Source organism: Denticeps clupeoides, chromosome 5 (assembly GCF_900700375.1).
Source record: "Denticeps clupeoides chromosome 5, fDenClu1.1, whole genome shotgun sequence".
In the NCBI taxonomy this organism is placed as follows: domain Eukaryota; kingdom Metazoa; phylum Chordata; class Actinopteri; order Clupeiformes; family Denticipitidae; genus Denticeps; species Denticeps clupeoides.
The window spans coordinates 29,018,165-29,043,770 of record NC_041711.1 but is presented as its reverse complement, the minus strand read 5'-3'; the positions used below and the strand labels follow the sequence as shown (position 1 = coordinate 29,043,770).

Sequence of the window (25,606 nt, the reverse complement as noted above, 5' to 3'; positions counted from 1 at the left end):
TAGACATAGTTACAATTTTTGTATATAGCGTAAATAATAGCAAGGGGGAAAAAATGGTCTCTGTGAAGACAAATGTGGAAGCAGCAAAACCAATTTGTGCCTTGGGAGGTTCTGCTTTTCAAGCTCTCAAAAGATCAAAGAGCCTTCTGGCAAATACAGACATCTTGAATTGCTGCTTGTAACTTCCACTGCAGACACAAAGTGAGAGGCACAGCCTGAACGTCACCACTTCTTGATCTTAGTAGCTACTCGCCTCTCCTGTCTGACACACCTACAGGGCGTTTAAACGTGTTCTCAAATAGTGATGTTAGAATTTTTGGTCCCACAGCCGTGAGGAAGAATTAAATGCTCTGCGTGAGCTGAGTTATCAATGAAGCTGTGATTATTCGGCGGAAGCAGAAGAGCAGCTAATCGTTCATATATTACAACGGTGTTTCTTCCGTGTGTGTCATCAACGGCAATATTCTTCACCGCTCTACCAGCGACGCCTGTGGGAATACTGTTTACTGGGAACGTAATAAAGGAGCTCTGATCATAATGTTATTTCTAACGCTTTTTCGAGACGGTTGTGTGCTGTAGTACTCCGCAGCGCTGAGACTAAATCAGCCGGGAGATCAGGGGCCCACTGGTGCATTCCACTGAAACACATCGCCTGTCCAGAGACATATGAGACACGAAAACACATCATTCCAAAACCCACACTGCTGAAAGACACTGCATTTTCCAAGATTTTGTTGATGGGTTTGTTTATTTCTGTGTGTGTGTGTGTGTTTCGTGGTGGGATGGGGCTTTAGTTCTGCTGTCTCTGAAGCTTGGCAGGGCTAGTGCAGCACGCAGCCTAATCATGGAAGCACGAAAAGGGAATCTGTGGAGGAACACAATAAAGCAAAGGGGGGGCTGAACTCCATGTGCCGACTACCCTAAGCTGGTTTCACCACCCGGGGCCTACTGTGAAGGAGGCAGCCCAGCTCCTCAACCTCCCATTGATACTCCCCATTGGGTATTCATGGGGGTCCAGACAAGTGATCCAGGTGGGCTGTGAGTTTTTTTTTTTTTTGATCCTGTAAATAAAGACACACTGTAGTATAAGGAACAATCAACAGCCAGATGAGAGCTGACAGATGAGCTTCTTCCTTTCCCCCACCCGTGCTGGCTTCATTCTCACACTCTTTTTCTGTCTGCCTGTGCGGCACGTCTCATCTACCCAGCAGGAGTTCCTTGGATATCATTTTCATCTGGCTGCACTTGCTTTTCCCCAGGGGGGAACTGCGAATTCTTGGAAAATAATGATGGGCCGCGGATATTACATTCTATTAAATGAGGCACTTGAGATATCTTCAGTGCTTCTGCATCTTGTTGCCACAGAAAAGATTGTTGAACTGAGAGTATAATATGGATTACTTTGTCTTGTTGCAGCATTGTAAGATGCATTTGCCGATAGCACACGTACGGCTTGATGCATACAATTACAGTACATCAATTTCACAAACAGTTCATTTTTTACAGTGTTTGTTTGTCTGTCTGAGACCTTCCCAATTCATATATGTGTTCAATACAACAATTTATAATGACTTTGTACACATTGTGCAGACACAAGATGTATTATGGGGTCTGTGAATGGTGTCTGCCAGCCCCCCAAAATACAAATGTTAGCTATTGATCTGTCATAGGAGGTCAAATGCTTCCTATCTGCAATTTTGAAAGCTCCTCAGCCGATGTGTTTATACTTGGTGGCGGATATTGTTTCTGTCTGTCTGGGAGATCACAGCGCTCCTCGGCTCTCTCTCCTTAATGTGAGTCTTCACTTGGGTGGTTGCTCTGCTGGCTGCTTATCACAGTGCTGTTGCTGTCTGACTGAGATCAGGCTAAGCAGTGCCATGCAGGTTCTCGACAAGCCACACTGCAGCACTTTGATAAAGGGCCTTTAACCATCCGCAACCACAGCCCCACGCAGACTTTTTCCTTGATGTGAGCTAACCGAACTCACATCTACCCACGTAGATGCATCATCTCTGAGAGGAGCCATATGCTGTGCATGATTACTAGAGTTGGGTCTACTGGTCTGAAATGTTGGAATAGATGGGGGGCAAACTAGGCTCCTGTTTTCAGTGGATACATTGCAGACACATGAGTGTTTGGGCTTTTGTCATTGTAATTATTATTCCTAAATTGTTACTGATAATAAATTGCATCATAATTTGAAAGAAATAGTGCACATTGGTTCAGCTAAGGTGCTGAGACTGAAGGGAGAAAGAAATGTGTTTGGGGGGTGTGGGCATTGATGATTTCCAAATGAAATGCATGCCCTCTCCCAGGAGCCACGGACATAAATAAAAGCTTGCAAATTAAGGGAAGGACATTAGTGTAACAGTGATGTCATGGCTGTATTCTTTTTTTTCTTCAGTAAATGCACAGGCATTGCCTGGATACTCTGTGGGTTTAATATTGATCTGTTCCAATGTCTGCAGTCTACTATAGATCTTTTTCTGAAGTCTGTCCAACATCATCATAAGATGCTTTTAGAGACAGAAAAACAGCTTAAACGAGTCCCATGCTTCTTTCTTCTGCGTATTCCACTGACCTGCCTCTGGTTGTGTCTCATGTTGTTTCTAGTGTAACACTATAGTGAAGATACCATTACACAATGGCAGAGTTATGGGCTTATATTGCCCATTTTGTAACCGACAATAAAAGAATTCCATAGTCCTGACTAACTTCAATTTCTTTCCACAAATACGATGGCAGTGCCATGCTAGCAATAGAAACTGTAGTGTCTTTGCCAAAGTAATAAAGATATAAAGAGGTAAAACCTGTCTTTCAGAAACAACCTTTCTGGAAAGACCTAGTTGAAATACAGTTTTAGAATGCTGCATGACTTCATATGGACTTCATATTTTTTGTGAAGAAGAAATTCCCTGATGAAAGACTGCAAGTGCCTGATGTAGACTGGCAGACAACGCCCTTTCTCATGGAACGACCCTGTCAGTTTGTCTGAACTGTGTTGACATGAAGAATATCCTTATTCCCAGTGGGCAGAGTAGACTGGCATTGATAGGGAAGAGGTCATGACTCTAATGACAGACCCACCCCGCTTGTGCCACTGCTTGACAGCAGTGCCAATGAGAGGAAGATATGCTATGATACTGACACCATCAATTTCCATGCTAACCCCAAATGAGTTGAAGATGACTTATTGCCACATTTGATGTTTTACCTTTTTCTAACAGAAAAATGCATAATCAATCTTTGGGTTTCCAGCATACAAATGGACCCGGTCAGTGAGGTCCCAATGAATCTGTTTTGATGCTGACATTTTATATATTATGAAATTATGAAATAATGTGACATTTGTATTCACCATGAAACACTGAGTCGGTGTGATGAAACTGTTCATCAGATGTAGAAACTTTGTCTTGGCTGCTTGTGTTGGACCCTCTCCCACTTTTGGGTGTTGGTAAGAGCCCATATGACCAACAGTGAGGTGGAAGAGGCACAAATCATAATAACTGTTGCCCTCATAACCATGTCCATTCTTGTCCATTCTTATCCTGCCTTTAGATTAGATAACACAAGACAATCTGAAAGCCCATATCGTATTCTAAAACAATAAGGCCCGCCTCTAATTGGCCGTGGTCCAGATACTCCTGTATGTTTGAAAGTGTGCGTGCTGCAGTCAGACAGAGATAAGGTGAGTAGCCTGAACCTGTTTAGAGGATTAGAGCTTTAATTAGACCTGAGCCTGACAAGTACAGCTTTTTAAAAGCACGAACCCAACATTATTGTGCCAGAGGATGTTGGCCAACATGACTGTACCAACATGTTTTGCACATTATTAGCATTTTTAACATTGTTTTTAAGTCAACATTGCATATATGCACATTAATTTAAAAAGAAAAATGTAACCTGTAAAATAGCATTTTTAAATGCGATACCTAATACAAATTTGGGGCACCAAACTTTTGTGGGAAGAACAAGCAGTGTAATGCTATACATTTACAGCATTTATCAGACGCCCTTATCCAGAGCGACTTACAATCAGTAGTTACAGGGACAGTCTCCCTGGAGCAATTTTAGGGTTAAGTGTCTTGCTCAGGGACACAATGGTAGTAAGTAGGATTCGAACCCGGGTCTTCTGGTTCATAGGCGAGTGTGTTACCCACTAGGCTACTACCACCCCTTTTGTGCTAGTGCAACCTGTCCAAAAAGTAATTCTAGAGCTCTGTAGCTAAAATTGCCCAAAAGTGGGATTGTAGGGATGTATGTTATGATTGAAAACTGGATCCAGCTTGTTTATTGTCTCTTGCGTGGGTGATGGGTGTTCTTATAGTATAGTCACTGAAAAAAGGGGTTTTTTAAAGGGGTTTTTAAGTTAACTTAAATGAACCTTATGAAGGCCAAACAAAATGCATCACATTTAAAAGAAAATTTGAGTGTTTGATCATGTGGGATTCAAATTCAAACAGAAATAATTTGTCGCTTAAAAAAAATCAATCTGAAAGAATTTAATATTTTAGCGTATAGATCTCTATATAGTCACAAATGCATATGAGCAGCTAAGTACTAGTTCAGCTACCTGAGCATGAACTTTTCCTCTCCGATAACAGTTTTACTGTTTCTACAAAAAGTCTGTTTTAAGTGTCGCCGTGCTGTTCTCCAAATAATCGTCCAATTGTCTCATTTCCATGGCCGATGGGCAGTCTGTGACTCTGCTATAGATCTGTTTACCGATGTGTTTTTGCTGGGGAAGAAGGTTTGGATAAGGGGCATTGTCATCTGTGTCGAAGCAGTGTCTGTGGATAAGCTGCAGCCTTGTGAGGCAAATCATGAGACCATTTTCAGATATTGGCAGGCGCACCACAAACTGGCCAGGGCTAATGCAGCCAGCGCCAACAATATGGCCTTTTGTACTGAGGGGTACATGCCTTGTTTTTGTTTTTCCCTGGATCACTTATAGAGCCAATTATGGGCTTGTTTTCTGCCCTCAATTGAAGGACAGGAGTATCACACGTGGTTTTCAACGTTAAACAAGAGTCCTGATTTCCCAGAGAGATTACTGATTCTTCAGTTTTTTTCTATTTCCTTTTCATATTTATAGGGATGATTCACATTGACCAAAGCACATGTTCAGACACTCCAAATTGCATGAAAATCCTTTAAGACGGGTTACTCAGCATGTATTGTTCCTGCTAATGGCTTTTTCCTTATATAGTCAGAATCAGCTAATCTTACTACAGTGCATTTATTCCAGAAAATGCCCAGTAGATGTAAAATGAAAATGAGTGCTCTAATTTTACTATCAGTGTCGGTCAGGTAAGTTGAGGTGTAGGTGCTGTAGATGCTGTAGTCACTGGCCTAACAAGCTATCTACTACTTCCAGGCCTCTTTCATTCACAGCTGGAGGTAAAGCACAAATGGAGGGAGGACAGCTTTTCTGGTCCCTGCTCCTGCTCAGTGCCACGGCTATTTGATAGTCCCTGCTGGAGCCCTGGGTGGGTAATGGTCCGTAGAGAGCAGTGGCTAATGTGCCTAATCGGGTTTAAAATGAGTCCAGGGACACGAGGCCTCATTATGTAGGGCATTGTATATGTGGAGGGGTGGTTTGGGACCCTGTAGGTGGAATGGGCTTTTTGTTGTTGTTGTTTCTGGGGCTGTAAGCTAATGGGAGTCCCAATGCGGACATGGTTGAAGGTGTTCATTGCACCCTGGCCATCACAAGTGATCCTCTAAGCCAGTGGCATTCGACCCATGAAGCTGCTTTTATCTCAATGGAACAAAGCCACTTTTTTCTCTTTGCCCTTCGCCTGGCAGAGATGATCTATTGCTGACACGTACATAAAATTCTACATTGAATTTAAAATTCCTTTTAATATACATAATAAAGTTTTTTTTTTAATGGAACTGTGCACTCATGTCAGCAATGATTGGAAAGTGCTGCTCAAGTTGTTAAATGTAGTTATGTCTAAGTGGAAATTAAATAGTTATGAAATTTAATGGCCTCGACAGTCCATCATAAAGTTAGTGATTATATCATAAAAACCCTTGGCACAACAGTTCAAAAAACCCAAAGTGGAACAAACATGATGGGTGGGGGGCTATTTATTTTTTTAAATGCAAATGAGTCATATAATTAATCAAGAACGCCACTCCTTAACAAGAGGCTCATATGTCTAATTCCACATGGCAGTCCTGTTCATTAAAAAAAAAATCCCTCAGTACCAACACCACCAAAAAACCCTCCTTAAATGCCTAAAGAGATGAGGATAAGCAGTGGCTTATTTACCATCGACAGCTGTCAGTTCTCTGCATTCCTTCCTCTTCCCTCTGCGTCTGTGTAAATTCTGATTGATTAAATGTGAGGAATCGGAGAGCCCTGCTTTCGCCTCAGCAGGAGAAACCTGATTATACTGGGCAGCGTGAGTACACAGAGGAGGCCAGTGGTCGTAGGACTTGGCGAGCTGGAATGGAGCGTGGCAGTTGCTCCTGGTCAGTTTTGGGTTTCACTTCATGTTGCTGTCAATCATCAGCTGGTCCTGTAGAGACAAATGAGATCTTCATTGGTATTGGTCATATGTAGACTGTCATATGTCATGTGCTGCTCCAAGCACAGTAGAAACCACTCAGAAGTGAAAGTGGGAAGGAGGACACCAGCCATACACACATAACAGACCAACTGGCTGCAGCAATGTGAATTAATTTCACACTGTAATTGAGAGGCTAATCAAGGGCAGATCCAAAAAGTTCATTTTGATGACGTTTTAGTCCAGATTCTATATTTCAAGTAACATTATGTAAAAAAAAAGAAAAACCCCGAATAGCTCAACAGTTGTTGCCACCTTTAAGACCAGTTATACTTTATGCTTGTAAATGGTGGCCCTGCACTGTACTTACAGATGTGTTTAAAAATCACTGTTGTCACAGTCTTCTGACCAAAGGCAGCCTGTCATTCCTTTTTAACAGTGCCAGATCTTTAGTGTGACCATGGCACAGCATGTGTGCTCCTACGCCTGACTGGCCAATAACAATGCAACATGAAATGCAAATATCAGAAAGGTCAGGTGATGGAATATGGTATGCAGGGAGCAGTAAAGAGGAAACACTTCAAGAGTTTGTTACATTTACAGCATTTATCAGACACCATTAACCACAGAGACTTACAATCAGTAGTTATGGGGACCCCCAGGGTTAGGTGTCTTGTTCAGGGACACAATGGTAGTAAGTGGGATTTGAACCTGTGACTTTGTGGCCACCTGGTGCATAAGTCACTTGGGTACTCTGCGAACTTAAACAGCAAGATTGCCGGAGTGTCGTCATCATACTGTCAACATACCGTCATACACGTTTAGTGGATCCATGTTTCACAGTGTGGTTTGTAACGATCTTGTTAGATTGCTGAAATCACAGTCTACAGAAGGCTTTAGAGGCTGGAGGGCACCTGTCTGGCTTTTTTGGGGTTTACCCTCATTTAACACACCTGACTCAACTTCTCAGTGAATTACAACCCAAGTTCCGAGCAAAATCAGATGTGAAGGAACAGCGAAAGAACCAGGATATGCAGGGCTCATGCTGTCCAGGCTCATGGAGGTGAATGATCACCACTGATGGACGTGGTGTCTTCGAGGATAAACTCCTGTGGGAGACTTTGGTCTGACATCTTAGACAGTGTCACCACCTTCACCATCACAACACTTAATGATGGAATACCTTTTGGAAGAAGAGAACGGCGTTTTCTGGCACACATTTCACCTTCCCTTTTCCTTTAATTTGTCGCATGTCTATATATCATATAATATTTTTTTTTTCCAGTGTCCCATTAGTTGCTTTTCAGATCTGAACACATTCCAGCTAATCAATAGCACTCACTGCCTGATTTTCTGCCTGGGTGAAAACCAGGGCCAAATTTGGTTCAAGAACCAGATTCCAGTAGCAATAGAGCAGCCATCTGCCAGTGCTGAAATTGGCCATTAAATGGGTACTACAAGTGAGCCCAATGCATGTACTTTAAGCAGGGCACATGCTGAATATAACAGTACACAGTTCAGATCCCAGCGATCTGTTTGCTGTAAAGAAGTGTTTGTGTGTGTGTGTGTGTGTGTGTGTGTGTGTGTGTGTGTGTGTGTGTCTGTGTCGTGCGAAGCAGAGCTGTCGTCATGTCTCACACTCTGTCTGGCTCTGGCAATCTTGCAACATCTGCAGCAAACAATCAATTAAGACTCTTGAGTTGTTCACAAAAGAGCTCCGAGCTGGTGATGCGCCGCATCTGGTGGTCTTGCATAAGCTCTTCTGTAAACCACATCTCAGTTGTTTATTACAGCCCAGCCCAGATGCCACCTCAGTTTGTTTGTTAAACCAGAACTGTGGAATGAATATCTTACATTTCCGCATACCTTGGCAACAGATATGCTAGAGAATCCTGTTTTCCTAGATCTGTTGTGAACATGATCAGAGTTTGAAACCAAGACAAACAGTGTAACTCCTTGTAAAAAACACACACCTGACTCCAGTGAAAAATACATCTTTATATAATGGTGATTAAACAAATTTAAAGCATTTTGACATGTGTTGCGCTGCATGTCTCTCTCTGGTAAAAGCCAGCACACAGTTGGAGACTAATCCATCAGGCATAGCAGTCCCCATATATCCCCCTGACAGGACACGCAGGAGGCAGTAATTCATGAGGTAAATAGGAGCAGACACCCCTCTTTTCAATTTATGGCTCTGCGATCATCGCTTGACCCCACCACTAAACGTGGCCGTTGCTGCTGAATGCGAATGAGCGTATCTACGTATTAATATTGATGCCAGTTCATTTTCTGTTTCTCATGCCATTTTTATATGAATGCATCATTAAAATACAGGGAGATTCAGAGGTTTCCTCTAAAATAAGTAAATTAACAGTCCATTGGCTGTAAGCTATGTTGAGGAGGAATAAAAATCAGGATTTGAAGCCTTTCCATGCCTTTCTTGGTGTCACAGAGGGAGAACCATGTGTCCCTCTGGGGCTGCTGTTAATTGGGTGAATTCACCTGTGAAAAACTCTGGACCGGGTGCAAACGAGCCAAGTGTCTTTGCCAACGGCCTTATATATAGCTAGAGAGCACCCAGTGCCTATCTGTCTACGTGAGGAACAACCTGTGAGCGGTTTTCTTTCGAGCAACATTTCCTCCACCATCATCAAAACATGAAAAAGAGAGAGTAATGAGGAAGAATGGTGTCAAAAAGAGAGTGGAGAATATTTTCTTAGAGGCTCTTCTGGTGGCTTAAAGTTCATTTGTGTTGTCGATGTTGAAGACAGACACGTCGAGGAGTACCATTGGATATCGTGGGAGCAGCATAACCAATAGTTCAAGCTATACAAGATGGTGAAAATGTTCAAGCTTTGCTTTAGCACACACTACTAAATAAATACCTCCTCTGTTGTCACCATGTTACTTTTGGCTGGTCAGAAACACTGGACTTGAAAAAGGAAGCATAAACCAGACCTTTCTGAAAGCCTTTATACTGTGTTCATGGCACCCTCGCTGTGTCTATGTGTGCCCCCTCTTTTCAAGTGACCGCAGGTCATCATTAAGTTGGTTTTAGCTTCAGCTGTTTTGACTGTAAAACTTGTGGCTCATAGTGTTTTGAAGAGAGGGCACTTTAAATTGCATGAGCCTCGACCGATTCAGGATAACAGTGCTCTTCTCGTAAAGCAATAACTCTTTGATCTTTTTGATCAATGAAGCATTGAGTTCAGATCAAAACAACTTTTTTATAAAAAAAAAAAAAGAGCATTTATTCTCCTTGTGGGCAGCAGCATCTCCACATTCATGTTTGTGCCCATCAAACATATTCAGGGAACATAAAAACCGCAGCTGGAAGTGATGTCATGTTTACAGGAAGCATACTCCTTTTTCTGGATATCAGATTTAATAGGCTCTGTCTCCCCCTCTGTCTCAGGTGGTGGTCAATCTGCTGTCGGTCATGCTGTCTGACTGAGAAGCTGGAAAACTGTGCTGAAATGAGGCTCTTGCTGGGGGGCCAGCCCCTCCTGGCCCTGGCTACGGCCTTCACCGCCTGCCTGATACAGCTGTCCAGCGGGGCCATGCCCTTCCCCCAGGACCTGGAGCCAATCGGCGTTGTTGGGAGAGAGTGTAAGTATGGCCGCTGGCACTGCAACGAAGAGAGCTCAAGTAGAAACAGATGCTGTGTGGCACCATGAAATTGCTGGGCACCTGTACCAAGTGTGTTACATGTCAACCAAATAAGACATTTTGGGACAAATGTACCACACGGCAATGCAAGAAGTTAGTAGTAATATAGCAATATGCAAATGTCCTGTTCACATGCTCTCAGTCATGATATATAAATAAAGAAATAGTTTCATACAGTTGATGTTCATATTCTATTGTACTGAATATAGAAGAAATTGTTAATTTCCCGAGTAACATTTTTTTATTATGACTTCATTTTGGCTGCCAGCAAAAAAAAACATTTTAATAAAAATGGTGCTGAAAGTTTATTCTTACAGCTAATCAGCAGTTTCTCTACTGCAGAGGAGGGAATTTAGTATTTTACCTCTGTACGTTTTTTATTTAAGAGGTGAGCGGAGCAACGCCTGGCCGTCTAATGGATGTATCCCATGCCCCGTTGTCAGAAATAGCCAAGCTAATAGTCTTCTATAAGGACTCCGTATGAGACATAATGAGGGCCATTTGTCAGCCATTTCTTCAGGTGACTCAGCGTCAGGGCACCTCACTGCTCCACAGGATGTCCATTACGTATGGTAATGGGCTGACCTGGCCAGGAAATGCTCTCCTTCTTCTTCTTCTTTTTTAATTGGAGGAACTGGGTTATACATTTTTTCGGCCCTTCAGTTAAAGCTAGGAGGTAGAGCAGTTGGATAATTAAGGAACTTGTGAGGATGGACGGCACTTTCTCCTCCTGCTTCTCTTCCAGCAGCCGCAAGGACGATCCCAGCAGGTCAGTCTCTGCAGGGTTGGTTTGTTAAAGCGCTTCAGATGCTCCTCCCTGCAGTCATGGCGATGGATGGAGGCCTCCTGTGTGGCTGGCAGGAGAAGATAGCAGCCTGTCTGGATACTGAGATATGTTAAAATCAGTCAGCGGCTCACAGTGGCAGCAAAAAGGGCCCGGGGCTCTCTGCTCACTCGTCTGGCCTACAGGTTGAGGAACCCCCCTGATCTGGCCCATGCATCAAACAGACTCTCCTCATTTCATTTTTCCCCGCCCCTTCTCATGTTACATAATTAGTGCAGGGTCCCGTGGTGGTGCGGCAGTGAGAAGTCATGGGATGCACCGCCTGATGCTTTAATAAAGTGCTCCCAATGACCTGAGAGGATGAGGACAAAACTCTGGGTATATACTGTCCTCATGAAAACATATTTATTTAGCTCTGTGTTTAAACCAGGAGCCCCTGGGAGTGAGAAGTGTAGATCCCATTAAATTAGGCTTATTTGAAGGTTAACCTTCACAGAGTAAGTGACTATGTGTATGCATTTGCACTGATGAAACCTTTTTCTTGTGAGACAGTACTGAACTCACAAATAACAAATCTCTAACAAATGATCTTTTGACCTCCCCGCATCCCCGGTAAGTTTCTCTGCTAACTCACCAAGTGTGAACATGCACTAGCCCTGCAAACGGCATGTGTACAGTCCCGTCCAGTCAATACCTGCCTAAAGAGCACTTGAGTAAATGAATTCATCGCTCACAGAAATGACGGGATGGTGATGTATTGCGCTGCAGCCATGCTGCCAATTTTGAAGAGCGGACACTGGGCCCCAGGATTACATCAGCCTTGATGTATATTTCTGATGGCGCATCCTCACTAATTGGGTTTTGTGAACAAGATGGATTGGATTGTAAGAGGAGACCTTTTTTTTTTTCTTTGCAGCCTCCTACCAATACCCAAGCTTCCAGGGGCTCATGGAGGACAACGACACAGCAAGGCTAGGTCTGGATTTCCAGAGAATGCTCCGCATCAATCATATCCTCTACATTGCTGCCAGGTTTGTCATCAATTGTTACATTCAGGTCTTTAGAGATCTGTTGTGTGATCTTGTGTGAGCACTTGTGATCACTTGTGTGATCCAGTCCATTCACTGTTGCTGCAGCCAGTCCATTCACTTTTTATTACGTGGTGGAATAAAGACTAAAAGTTGCAGCAATCAGCTGTAGGAAAATGAATACTGTGAAGGTCCTATATATAAGAAAAATATTGTGGGAATTAACACCAATAACACACAAATTGACACACATGGAAATGGGAGTGGCTGAAAACTGTAGTGCAGCCAGTCAACAAGGGTGCAAGACCTTTTGAAATGATAGATGTCCATATCTGCACTGTCAACATTTCTGGCACTCTCACACAAATAGGGGCAATTAACTTGATTAATTTGTTTAATTAGATCATTTTAATTAGTCTAGTGAGGGTAATAAGGAATTGGTGGCAATGTTACCCAGACTTCAGCTTTTTTACGCCCCGAAGAGGCTTTTGTTTGACTCTTGGAATACTCTTCCTTGGAACCATGCCTCTGACTGAACTCCTCAAAGGTATATTGAAACGAGGCGTATTAAATAGTAAATGCAATAAGCCTTCGACTATGAAATATAACCCTCATGGGCAGTACGGTGTCTGTCTGCAGAACTCATTGGGTCTGATGGTTTGAAGAAATGTGACTCTCTGCTACATTAAAGATGCATGCTGTTATTAAGCTGATAAAAGGGCTCTTTGAAGGCTGGTTTTGCTGGTGTTTTTTTCCGCTTTGTGATCACTCCAGCCCTCCCTTCGGCTGGAAGTTGATAGCAGCTTTTATTTTCAAGGCACACCGCATATAACACCTTCCTTATTAACCATATTAAATGCCTTAATTGCCACTGATTAAGTACGGAAACAGAGTGGGATGTCACTCACGTTTTGGTCATTAGAGCTGTGGGCACAGCCGTAAAGTCACAGACCAATAGAGAAGGAGGAATGGTATGACATTTCAGGTGCAGTTTCAGCCCTGTCATGTAGTTTGTCAGTTTACTCATACAAATACTTTTCCTTTAATGTGTTTGACCTACCAAAACTAACCATGCATAATTTTTTGCACAATACATTGACAAACTTGTACAAACTATTTCTGAAACATTTTCCTTTGTTTGGTCGAGCGTCTACACAGGTAAATTGCACTGACTACTGCTCTTGACTCTTTTGATACATCGCCACCATTGCACTGCCGCAGAGATTTGTATTACTTGTTTGCTGATAAGTTTAGTGTCTTCTTAGGTTGCATCTTTCAGACAGAAGGATTGTTTAGGCTTTGCCAAGTTTGTGATTAACGTGACCCATGCCACTGAACTCACACTGCACAGCGATATCCCCCTGTTGAGTCAGCACGGCTGCACGAGGCGTGCAGTTTGATTCTGTTTCCACATATCTGGGATAGGGAACAGCAGAATGTTCCATACTGACAAGGCAGGACCTATTAAGCATTCTCTAGAACTCTTCTTGTTATCGATTAATTAAAGATCATTAAAGAGCTGCCTTACATGATAAGCGTAGGACTTGATTTGCTAGTTCAAGGTCAAGGGTTCTTGGCATTTATTTAAATTAATAAATGTTTGTGTATTTGAAGCAGTGTGCCTCTCCCATTTTGTTAAAGATCGTGTTATTGATGAAAAAATTACACACCAACAAAAAGTTGCTTTCTCATCGAAGATTCGGATATCTACCAAGTGGTTCTTTCTTGGTTTTTCTACATCTTTGGCCTTCAACAAGAAAACATTGCTTGGTCCTCTTTGAAAATAGGTTCATTGACAAAAAATCCATCATGAATATCAGCTGTTTAATCACAGCAATGGTCAATACAGTAATTTCAGGAAATAATACATCAGGAGGTGGGGAGCAGGGTACATAAAATGATACAGATTTATCACTTACATTTAGATGACATTTATGGCATTTATCAGACGCCCTTATCCAGAGCGACTTACAATCAGTAGTTACAGGGACAGTCTCCCTGGAGCAACTTAGGGTTAAGTGTCTAGCTCACTGACACAATGGTAGTAAATGGGATTTGAACCTGGGTCTTCTGGTTCATAGGCGAGTGTGTTACCCACTAAGCTACTACCACCCATTAAAATCACTTATACTCATCAACAATTAGTTAATGGAGTTGATTGCAACACGTTTGTCACCTTTTGAGTATAAGAAGATGAATGAATTCACATCTGTGCTTTGCTGTGTTTGTGTTACATGATTAAAACATCAATCCGAATCTTTCTTATATTTTTATAATGGTGAACAATGTTATGCTCAATTTGAAGGAACTAAAAACAAATGGATTGTCTCATCTGAGTGAATAATGCATACAAGTCTACAATCTGTGGCCCTAGATATTCCAAGAGACGGGAAACATATTGAGCTGTGGTCTTGACAGGCTTTTGTTTGGTTTTTGAAGTGTCCACATCCTTTACGGCAATGTTGAGAGTGAATAATGTCTCTGTCAGATCTTTAATTTTATCGCACCGCCATTCATAGCAGCTGACTGCTGGCATCCCCCCAGTGTTGATTTCAGATTTGGTTGGTCAGATCTTGTCAGCCCATTGTTGTTTTGTTCATTTCGTGTTCGACAGCAAGCGGTGCAGAAGAAATTCATCTTGTCTCTGTCCAGGCAGATATTGAGGCAGATTTTTATTTGACAACCTTCTTGCAAATTCTCTCTCTCTCTCTCTCTCTCTCTCTCTCTTTCTCTGCCCTTGCCTCCCTGTCTAGCCCATAATTGCTTGGAGGTCACAATCAGTCCGTAATTACATTATTACTCAGGTGACTGTGCCAATTCAATGGCTATAAAGACCCCTCAAGGTTATTGATTGTAATACATGTTTAAATGCATGCAGGGCTGGAGGAGGAGGAATTTGTCTTGACCCTGGTGATGAGTGCTGTCTGATTGGCCTAATCAATCTCATTTAAGATGAAGCAGCAGACAAGGGGGAACTCGGTTCATGCCGTAAACTTTCAAACAGACAGGGCACGGTTCAAATGAGGAGGAGTGCTCTCTCTAAGCCCCGCCTATTTGTTTGTCTGTTGCAGGGATCACGTGTTTGCCATCAATCTCAGCTCATCGACCAGTCAGATTGTCATGCAACAGGTGAGTACAAACATACAGATGTGATGAGATTGTTCAAGTGGTGTCTTATCCAGACATTCCTGATGTCATGAACATGATGTCATACAATAATTCGGCCTCGGGATCATGAACTTTGCTTCTGTATAATTAAAAAAAACATTCATCCATTAGTGTTTAAACCTGGTTGTCCAGTATCACAGGTATTTTTTCCATTCCATCCCAGGTTGAATCCCTATACACACGTCAGGGCCAATTCACCATGGTAGTCTCCCCATTTGAGATAACCTTCAATATATATATATATATTCGGAGTGGACACCACTGGTGTTCACCTGGTTCACCAGTCACTTTGGTTGTGTTTTGTACATGGAGACTGAAACGTCAGAGATTTACCTTTGTTTAAAGCTCATTTGTATTTATTACAAGAATTAGCATGCTAATTGGGATTTTTTTAGGCTAGCAATTTCTCCATTAAGGCAGGAATCATCCAATTAGGGAGATGTTATATTCTAGTGGTTTAAGGCATAATGCATTGGACTAAATGAATAACATTTGACTTTTAAAAGCACACAAGGGGGTGGTGCTGTAAAATAGGCATGCATCTGCCCGTCCTGAAGCTATTTCAATTTTATATGCCTTCAGTCGTTCTATCTTAATAGCATCACTCCACCCTACTGATACACACAATTGGAATTAAATGGATGGGGTAGTGCGTTTAGCAGCTCCATCAAAAGCCTAGCTGTATGACACAATGGCCCAGGAGATCTAAGGCATGCTGTAGTCCGCGGCTCTTTGTAAGACAAGCTGCGTCTCTCCTCTTTTATCCTTTGTTCTTTCAGCAGCTGTGTCAGATACGTCTTAACAGCGCCACAGACAAGCTACTGATTAGCCTGTTGGAGATGAGAAAAAGGGATGTTTTTTTGTTGTTGTTGGCTGGGGAGGCAGGAGTGAGAAGAGAGTTTGCTCCTCCCCCTGCTCTTCACCTCTCCTATTCCATTGCTGATGAGCGTGCCGCTTCCTGTAGGGTAGACAGGAAGGGTCAGTAAATCACCCTCTTGCACGCCGGGACTCCTCTAATGCAGCCACCAACCAGCCTCTGTCGCCACCACCGGCAAGCGCTGCTATATCTGGACACTCAGGAGCTGCAGCTTGTTAACTAGCTGATGGATCTCACCCTGCCGCCGCCAGCCACCGCCGCCGCCGCCACGCCACCCTGCTGTCTGAGATCCAGGAGAGGCTGATTGTCCCTGGAGATAATGGGAAAGTGGAGGGCGATGGTTGAGGGGGGTGGGGGATGTATGCGAGTGTGCCACCCACAGCCCAGCAGCCTAAATCTGCGGAATGGCTGCGATGGTGACGCATCAGTGCTGTCTCTTTTTCACAGTTATAGGCCCGCCTGGTCACTGCTCTTTGAGGGATGAGGGATTAGTTTGTTTTCAAATGGGTTTTAAATGAGTTCATCATCAACATGGCTAAAATTAAATTGCTGACTGTGTTATTTGTGCATGTGTGTGTGTGATTGGCAGAAACTGACGTGGAAGACAAAGGACGTGGAGAAATGCACAGTGAGGGGCAAAAACAGCGTGAGTAGAGCTTCCTACCTCGACCTGTGCTGCTTTTTGGTAGGAGGTGGGAAGAGGGCAGCCACTGTGTGTATCAGCTTTCGCTGTGCAGGTGTGTTTACAGGCGGATATGGGCATCTGTTTCGACAACACAAGACAGAGTGCCTATGAGCACATAAAACTATCGGGATCAGCAAAAGGGATTATGGTAATAGCAACTGTGCATGCATGAGAGACAGAGAGTGGGGAAAGACTCTAAGATCCAGCCTCATCGGGTCCGATGATAGTGAATTAGTCATCTGCCACTTTCCCTAAAAGCCTTGGGCTCTTTTTCTTTGACAGGATGAGTGCTACAACTACATCAAAGTGCTTGTGCCACGGAATGACGAAACTCTTTTTGCTTGTGGCACAAATGCCTTCAACCCAACCTGCAGAAATTACAAGGTACAGTAAGCGGTTAACACAAACCTTAACACTGCTACCTTCTAATCCACTCCTTATATGACAGATTACAGTCCAATAATCCATAACATTATTTACCAGTTACAGGGTAACCAGGTCACACAGTAGTTTTAATATGCTAAAATGGCCACAGATAAGGCGCAACACGGTTTCAAAATGACTCAAAGCAAAATGTGTTTTCTAGGTTCTGAGAAATAAAGAAGAATACAAAAGGTTATGCAAAAACAGCAAAAGGACATGCTAACTAGTAAGAACTAAATTGGATGTAGCCAGACAACATTATGTAAGGTGTGGTAAGGCACTAGAGCTAAACTGCGTTTGTCTAAATTATACATTTAGATTATGACTTATTTCTGAATGTTTTAATTAGATTTTTTTTTTTACACAAACAATTATGACAAATTCGTTGGACCATATTATGGGATTTTTTTACTAATCATACTGGCTAAAGTAATCTGAAGCCAAACCATTCAGAAACCAGCGACCAGTCTCCAACAAGTACTGGCGACCAGCATATGTATGTTTTTTTTTGGTTTGGGAGATTATTAGCCCCTAGGATAATAATTTAATTTTAATGGGTTTTTTTCTATTACTATATATGTTATGTTCTTTAAATATTGGCTCATGGTTAGGATATTCAGTATAAACTGTTTTGCTGAAATGATTTGTGCTGTAGTGAAAGTTTACTCAATCCCTGTAGTATCATCTCCTCACACTGAGAACCAATTCAGCCCCAGAGCATGGATTCATCTATAATTCATGGTAGTGTGTGTACAAAAGGCGTCATCATTGCTGCTATAGAAGGCTCCAGCTTGGCTCAGGTGTTGATACAGAAACAAGTGTAGCTAAAAGAAACCAGCTATCTGTTTACTGAACACAGATTCCTATTGATCCTGGTCAGAGCAGGACTGCAATGAGATCAGTGTCAATAACACTATAAATATCTGACCAGCAATTCAGTGCATGGTACCATTTGTTGTACTGTAGCAATCTGGCAAAACACAGGCCCTGTCCAAATATTTGTGGTATGACTTACAGTTGGCCAAAAGAAACGGTGTGTGTCTACATGCACCACCTCTATTAAAAATAGAGGGAGGCTGTGTTGAAAAGAAGGCGTTAAAGGGCTGTTCTTGGTTACGTCAATCTGTGGGTCATGATGAGGAATGTTTAGAATAAGGAGAGAACGTCTGTGAATGTAAAAAGAAGAGGGAAAGTCAACAAGGAACTGTCAATTCATGAATGAACGCAGGGGTCTCGTCTTTTTCGCAGTAGACATCTCTGAGGACAAGCAGATGTATGCCTTTTTCTCTTACAAAATGTACCCCCCCCCCTCTGATAAAGCGGACCCAGGGAGGAAATGAGAAACACATCAAGTACAAATAATACAAACACAAGATGCATTCCCCATGGAAGGCAGGTACAATAAACTAAACACAGTCTTTTGAATGGTAACATGAGGTGGCAGGCTTAAAAAAAATACTTACTGTTAGATTATTCACAATGCCAGGCTTGGAGTTCGCAGCACATTTTTGTAAAGTAAATTGTCCCACACTATCAGCCGGTAGTGTGATGACTCCTACTGGGGGGGCGCTGCTGCTATTTGGGGGTCACATTTTTGTGCAGTCTAACAGACAGTTAACCTGTTGTTGTGCTGAGAAATCCTATGACAGGAAACATACACTTCTTGCTTCTTCCAGATGTCCACACTAATGCAGGATGGAGAAGAAGTGATTGGACAAGCACGCTGCCCCTTTGAGTCTCGCCAGTCCAATGTTGGTCTCTTTGCTGGTGAGTTGATAGCAAGAGAGAAACACAATACCTGCCGGTATCTTGCCAGTATTTCTGTGACATTTGCACAAAGTTCAGCTGCTCTTATTGGGATGCCGTTTTACATGAAAGGTCAGGCGCTGCTTGGACTATAATGAAAATGCTCAAGGATCAGGGACTGAGATTTGTCGGATTTGTGTAGAAATAGTTGGGGTAAGAATCGTTCTGACTGGTTGCATTTCTAGGTGGCGATTTCTATTCGGCCACTATGACAGACTTTCTGGCCAGCGATGCAGTGATCTACCGCAGCCTGGGAGACAGCGTTCCAGTTCTGCGTACTGTGAAGTATGACTCAAAATGGCTGAGAGGTAAGCAAGATGACACAGGGCATATGGAGGGGTGACAAATTCTGAACTTAGCAGTTGAAAAACCCATTTGTGGACACACTTATGGGAGATTTTGTACCAATCTTTTCCCAGACCTCTTCCCCCTCTAATCCCATCTTCACTTTACTTTTACCTGCTTTTTCATTGCATTTACTAAGGTGCACCCAGACTTTTTCTATACAACATAGTGGTCAAAAAGAGCATGGAATATAAAGCTACACAGCTACGCAACATATGCCCACGGTGTACCAGCAGTATATGCATCATTAGGGGAAGGCTAAGAATTAGAAAAGGCTACTATATAAGAATTAATAGTGGCACATGCTTACTATGACACTTGTCCCCTTTTCATTGTTTTGTCACCAATCTGGCATCAGCTTTGACAATAAAATACTGTTGTAGAAATCAGAGTTTGCTTTTGAATAAGTACTAAATTTGCCATTTTGTGCTTCTAGAACCCCATTTTCTCCATGCAATCGAGTATGGAAACTATGTGTACTTTTTCTTCAGTGAGATCTCTGTGGAGTACACTACTCTTGGAAAGGTAGGCAAGGTTAAAACTTACCTCGAGGTTCATGTCTAGACTACAACCCATCCATTCTTTAACTCAATAGCGGGCTATCTCTAATCAAACATTCCATATGCCCTGTGGCAGGTGGTGTTCTCCAGAGTGGCTCGGGTCTGTAAGAATGACAACGGCGGCTCTCCAAGGGTGCTTGAGCGCTACTGGACTTCTTTCCTTAAGGCCAGACTCAATTGCTCAGTACCAGGAGACTCCTTCTTCTACTTTGATGTGCTCCAGTCATTGACCAATGTTATGCAGATCAACCAGAGGCCAGCAGTGCTTGGTGTATTCACTACCCAGGCAAACAGGTCAGGACAACCTTGCGATGGAGCTGAACTGAGGAAATTGATTCCTCTAGGAGAACTTATTCCATCAGGAGTGAAATTTAAAGGACAATGTTGCATCATATTGCTGAAATAGCTCTTGATTAAACTAAATAAGTGGAATAAATAATGAAAAAGACTTGAATGATTGCCCATACTGGCAGCGGACAAGGGGAGAGGGTATTCGTCTTTAAACATTGTGCAGTCTAATTACATTATGCAAGCAAGGCCACGCTCTCTATTACACAGTGCATCTTTTTTCATTATGATTAGTTATGAGTAAACAAGAATGAGAAACAGCCTTTCACTCTGCAAGGCCTTCAATGGGAAATGAAATTGGATCTGGGTTTATGCTCACCAACTGCCTTTTTATGTCCTCTTCAGCATTACAGGCTCTGCAGTGTGTGCATTCTACATGGACGATATTGAGAGGGCATTTAACGGCAAGTTCAAAGAGCAAAGGAACAGCGAGTCGGCATGGACACCCGTCCCTGAAGAGCAGACCCCCAAGCCCAGGTGAGAAGAGAGGAGACGCAGTGATTCTCAGTTAATTTATTCTCCTTGCATCTTGAGTTCACTCAGGGGCCTGTCAACTGAATTTCAGTTGATTATGAGAGCAGAGAGAGAGCAGAGCTCTGATTTAATGGTGGCAGATAGACTTTAGTTAATAGAAACTGTACATGGATGAGTGGTGGGAGCCAGTGGGTCTCCCTACAGTGGATTTCTCCAGAGTATGCAGGGATGGATGGTGCTGACTTTGCTTTTCCCTTTATTTCTTTTCCTCTCTCTCAGGCCGGGCTCATGTGCCGGTGACGGCCCCGCTGCAGGGTACAAGTCCTCCACCACTTTCCCTGATGAGACCCTGACCTTCATCAAGTCCTACCCGCTGATGGACGAAGCCGTGCCCTCGGTTAACGACCGCCCCTGCTTCACCCGCACCACCAGCCGGTACAGTATCTCCCCCACAGCCTGTGCCAATCAACCCCCCTTTCACCAGCTGTTCTGCCTGCTGAGCCCCCCAGCATGCACCACAGCATCTCTTGACAGCACAGGAGGGACGTTTTGGTGTGTGTTTATGCTCTCTCTCCTTCGTCTCCACATCTGCTCCCGTCCCCTTCCATAGATAGACAGATAACCCAAAACCTGCAAAGGGTAACGTCCTCGAATGCTTTCAGACTCTGATTTTTTTTACTTTACAGGTTTAAGCTGACCCAAATTGCTGTGGACACCTCTGCTGGACCGCACAAAAACTACACAGTGCTTTTCCTTGGGTCAGAGGATGGCCGGGTTTTAAAAATCCTGGCTAGCACCCACCCCAATGCCTCATTCAGCAGCCAGCTCCTCGAGGACATTGATGTTTACAACCCGACCAAGTGAGTGGCATTCAGCCATAGCTAATTTAATTCTGGTAAACAAAACTGGATATTTGTGCTTCTAAGCATAATTTTCCATTAAATTACACAGCGCTGTGCAGCAGTATGAAATATACTGTTCATATCCGCTCTCTACAGACCGTAGCGGTTCATATCAGATGATATGAAATTGTTTTTTCAAAGGTGTAACGTCCGTGGCGAGGACAGACGAGTCCTTGCACTGGAGCTGGACAAAGACCATCACTCTCTGTTCGTGGCCTTCACCAGCTGTGTTATCCGCGTACCTCTGAGCCGCTGTGCAAAGTATGGAGGCTGTAAAAAGTGAGTGAGGACCTGTCCTCAATATTTTATGTACAACCTATTTACAGGGTATTGAGCATATGGACTTTCTTTTATTCTGTAAATCAACCCAACGAACACTTTTTAAACTGTAAATCCTTAGGACACCTTTGACCTTACACAAGTGGACTGCTTTCAAAACTAGCGTGAGGTGCTGGGTTCCACTAGCCACTTGATGAGATGTAATGCACAATGACACTGACTATTCAGTTCTCCTCTATTTGAAGGACATCATTCTTCCAAATGATAACTCCTCATCTAGTGTTGTGATGTTGCTGAGTAAGACACAATTTTCATCTTTGTGTAACTGCTCTGTCAAATGATTAAACAAGATTTGTCCACATATGGAAAATTCTGTAACTGAAATGGACATTCTGGTGATGCGTCCAACCTTCATGCATACTTATTACTACACATTAACAAAACATGCCTGAGTAAGCCATCAGATTTAATCTTAGGTTTTTTATTTGCAGTCTTTGGCTATGAATTGCTCTACTTTACCAGCAGTGATAAGATAATATGATTTGGGACGTATATATGTCCCATAGCATGACTAGCTCTCGCCTTCATGGTTTGGAGGAGCACCAGCACTACTTTCACTTAAATTGAACACATGTGATTGGCTCAGGGCCACTTTTCAGTTTTGACTCTGTTGAGCTCAATTTAATGTAGTCTATGAAGACTTTGCACGTCCAATGTTTGCAACAGTGTCAGTATTTGTTCCTAATAAGATGATCTTCCATCTTTACACATATTTCCATAAAAACATAAAACAAAATTTCCTAATATTTTCCTCTTTTTTTCTCCTTTGTACCTCCCTCCTTCTGTTCTGTCACCATTTCATCTTTTTATCCTTAGATAATTTTTATAAAATTTAACTCATGTTCCAGTGGAAACTCAATCTAATCATTGCTCCATACAGTACAGCAGGACCAGGGCTCAGAATGGCCCCTGGTGGTGTTTTGTAACCTAGAGAAATGGGTGGTAATTGAGAGTATAGAAAAATCTCACTGATACCAAACCAGTGGCTTACAGTGGATCTAAAAATTGTGTACACCGTTTTTTGTGTAAACAATTCAATCACAATACACAATACACACAAAAAAAAATGAAAAACAAATAAATCGATTAAGAAAAATACACAAACAATCTTGTGAGCTGTGTATTTTTCACTTTTTTCACCTCTTTTATTCTGTGTTGCCCAAGTTGAATACCACTTGGATAGCGCTCCACTTTGAAAAACAGCACAGCTTCTATGTTTGCTATTGAAAGACAGCAACCAGCCAGCTTTCTTCTTTTCTAGGCAGTGTTACATCTGTAGGAGAATACTGGTGATAGATCACTGTGGGGAAAGCGGGTGGGGGGCAGAGAGGGAAAGATGGAAAGAGAGAGAGAGAGAGTGTGTAAAGTTCTTAAGCACATCTGTTGAGAGTTTACATGGCTGTCTCCTTTTCTGCTATCTCCAGAAGCTGCCTGTCCTCCCGCGACCCCTACTGCATCTGGCTGAGGACGGGGATCTGCGCCACGGTGGCGCCTGGAAGCAAGTGAGTTCCTCGCTGCCGCTGAGCGCGGTTCAATACAGGCAGCGATGACTGCTATCAAACCAGCCGACCTCCATATATACAGCACTGTGCTGTGATGGATGCTTCAAGACAGTCATAAATAACACTGTACTTTCAAAAAAGTTACTTGCTGCATTCAAATGTTATCGTTTGTATGCATAGTAAAGTGTGTAGTAAAGCAAAAGAAAGCTTCTGAAGGAACAAAGTGTATAAAGCCTTGTTGGGGAAAAGGACGCTGCACCAGTTATTAGTCTTTTTAGAATCCTGCGTTGACACATGGCTCTATAATCACCATACAAGAGAACAATGGGCCTGACAGCAGTTTAAAGAGTAAGTATACTAATGATTTTGGCTCAAATCAGGGGGACACAATAAGCTACAAATGATCACATACAAAACCCTCATTTAATTAAACACTAGCAAGGAAGGTCACATCTTTGTTTTAAGACCTTGTTAAGAATTCAATGCAAATACAAAGAGAGAATAACTCTAAATTCCAATAGCTCTAATTCCAAAGCTCATGCCTTATGTCTGGCTGCTTTATTTGCACAAGACAAAGACATGTCTCAAAGTTTGTCACAGTTAGTGATGATTTGATCTAGGGCAGTGGTGGCCTAGCGGTTAAGGAAGCAGCCCCATAATCAGAAGGTTCAAATCCCGATCTGCCACTGAGGTGCCACTGAGCAAAGCACCGTCCCCACACACTGCTCCCCGGGCGCCTGTCATGGCTGCCCACTGCTCACTCAGAGTGATGGGTTAAATGCAGAGGACAAATTTCACTGTGTGCACCGTGTGCTGTGCTGCTGTGTAATGTGACAATCACTACACTTTTTAAGACAGGGTTCTTCAACTTATGGTCCTCAAGATACTAGTTGGGTATGAAGTTGATGTGACTTTAATCATTAATTACCATGGAGAAATTAAAACATGGTAGGGATTTGGAAGCCAAAACCGACCAAACGCTATCACGTGATTTGAGAACAATGAATTTGGGGTTCATTTTTTAATGCACGCCACCTCCTGTGTTGTCTTGTTATTCGCCTTCAGCATGGGTGCATCAGAATAGTATTTTCAAGATATAACACTACATCTTTAAGATGTATGTTTGCCAAAAGTGGTGTCAGGGGAAAAGGGAACTGGAGAACCCAGAAAACCCAGATTGTGACACTTTGTTTAAATTCATTAGTTTGGTGTTATTTTATGCAATAAAGGGCTGAATTCAGTATTTATACAGTGATTTTAGAGGAAATGTCAAGGTATCAAGATACCACTCGGCAGCTTGGCACACTCTTTACCCAACCTCACTCCTTATTTCCCCCTTTTCCTGCTTTGATACATGGAATCAGGAGTGATGATTAGCTTCATGGTTCTCTGTTGGGATTTTTTTTTTAGCACATTTTCTTTTTATTTTACACTACCATGCATGCAGCTTTAAATACAGCCCAGCCATTTAGTGGGGACATTATAGACATCTGCTGTAGACCTTCCTGTGACCATTGTGATGATGTTCAGACTTTAGGAGTTGGGTATCCAAACAGCTGTATCGATTGCTGCATAGCAGTTGTGATGAATTACCACGTACCCTTCACTTGACCACCCATGTGTTGGAAAATGCTTCTGCCGTCTCCTACAGTGCCTGATTGAATTGCTGGAGTGGTGGGCAGGATGTTGATTTAGAGACGCACCGATGCACAGATCCTTGATTTTCATGTCGCTCTTTTTTCCCATTCCTTCTTTTTCACAAATCCTGTCAGCACTATGAATCAGTCGAGTGGACTAGACTGGTGAAGTGGACAAATAATTAGAACCGGTTTCCATCGCTACCCATGAGAAGGGAAATAGAGTGAAAAATCCAGAACATGTGCGGAAGGGCCGGCTGATACAGAGACCTTATAAAGGCCATAATGGGGTGCAGGACTGCACAGCTGAGGCCGAGCCATCACCCCGCCAAGGTGGTACGGCTGGTCGCCCGGGGGATGTACATATGAACCACTTCCACTTCTCGCCTTTCTCTTCTCTGTGTCACTGAGCTGGAGGTGGCTGGCCGATGGGGCTCTTGTTCTGTGTGAGATGGAATATTGCGAGAGTGGGTTGGTAGAGAATGAGCAGTGTGTGTGTGTCAGATACCACACACACACTGCCAACATTGTCACTACC

General features: G+C 42.9%; 1 protein-coding gene across 4 annotated transcripts in view; it reads left to right on the top strand.

The window, feature by feature from the left end:
• The window catches only part of sema6cb (semaphorin 6Cb), a 100,852-nt gene that overhangs the window by 56,929 nt on the left and 18,317 nt on the right, over positions 1 to 25,606 (top strand). For all 4 annotated transcript variants that reach the window (XM_028979078.1, XM_028979077.1, XM_028979075.1 and 1 more), the window contains 14 exons: positions 9,937 to 10,130; positions 11,891 to 12,005; positions 15,074 to 15,131; positions 16,637 to 16,693; positions 17,015 to 17,116; positions 18,832 to 18,922; positions 19,147 to 19,269; positions 19,743 to 19,831; positions 19,943 to 20,160; positions 20,560 to 20,691; positions 20,968 to 21,123; positions 21,375 to 21,548; positions 21,732 to 21,869; positions 23,354 to 23,431. In XM_028979078.1, coding sequence (XP_028834911.1) covers positions 9,998 to 10,130; positions 11,891 to 12,005; positions 15,074 to 15,131; positions 16,637 to 16,693; positions 17,015 to 17,116; positions 18,832 to 18,922; positions 19,147 to 19,269; positions 19,743 to 19,831; positions 19,943 to 20,160; positions 20,560 to 20,691; positions 20,968 to 21,123; positions 21,375 to 21,548; positions 21,732 to 21,869; positions 23,354 to 23,431 — 1,664 coding nt within the window. In that variant the 5' untranslated portion in view covers positions 9,937 to 9,997. The remainder of the gene's footprint in view (positions 1 to 9,936; positions 10,131 to 11,890; positions 12,006 to 15,073; positions 15,132 to 16,636; positions 16,694 to 17,014; positions 17,117 to 18,831; positions 18,923 to 19,146; positions 19,270 to 19,742; positions 19,832 to 19,942; positions 20,161 to 20,559; positions 20,692 to 20,967; positions 21,124 to 21,374; positions 21,549 to 21,731; positions 21,870 to 23,353; positions 23,432 to 25,606) is intronic.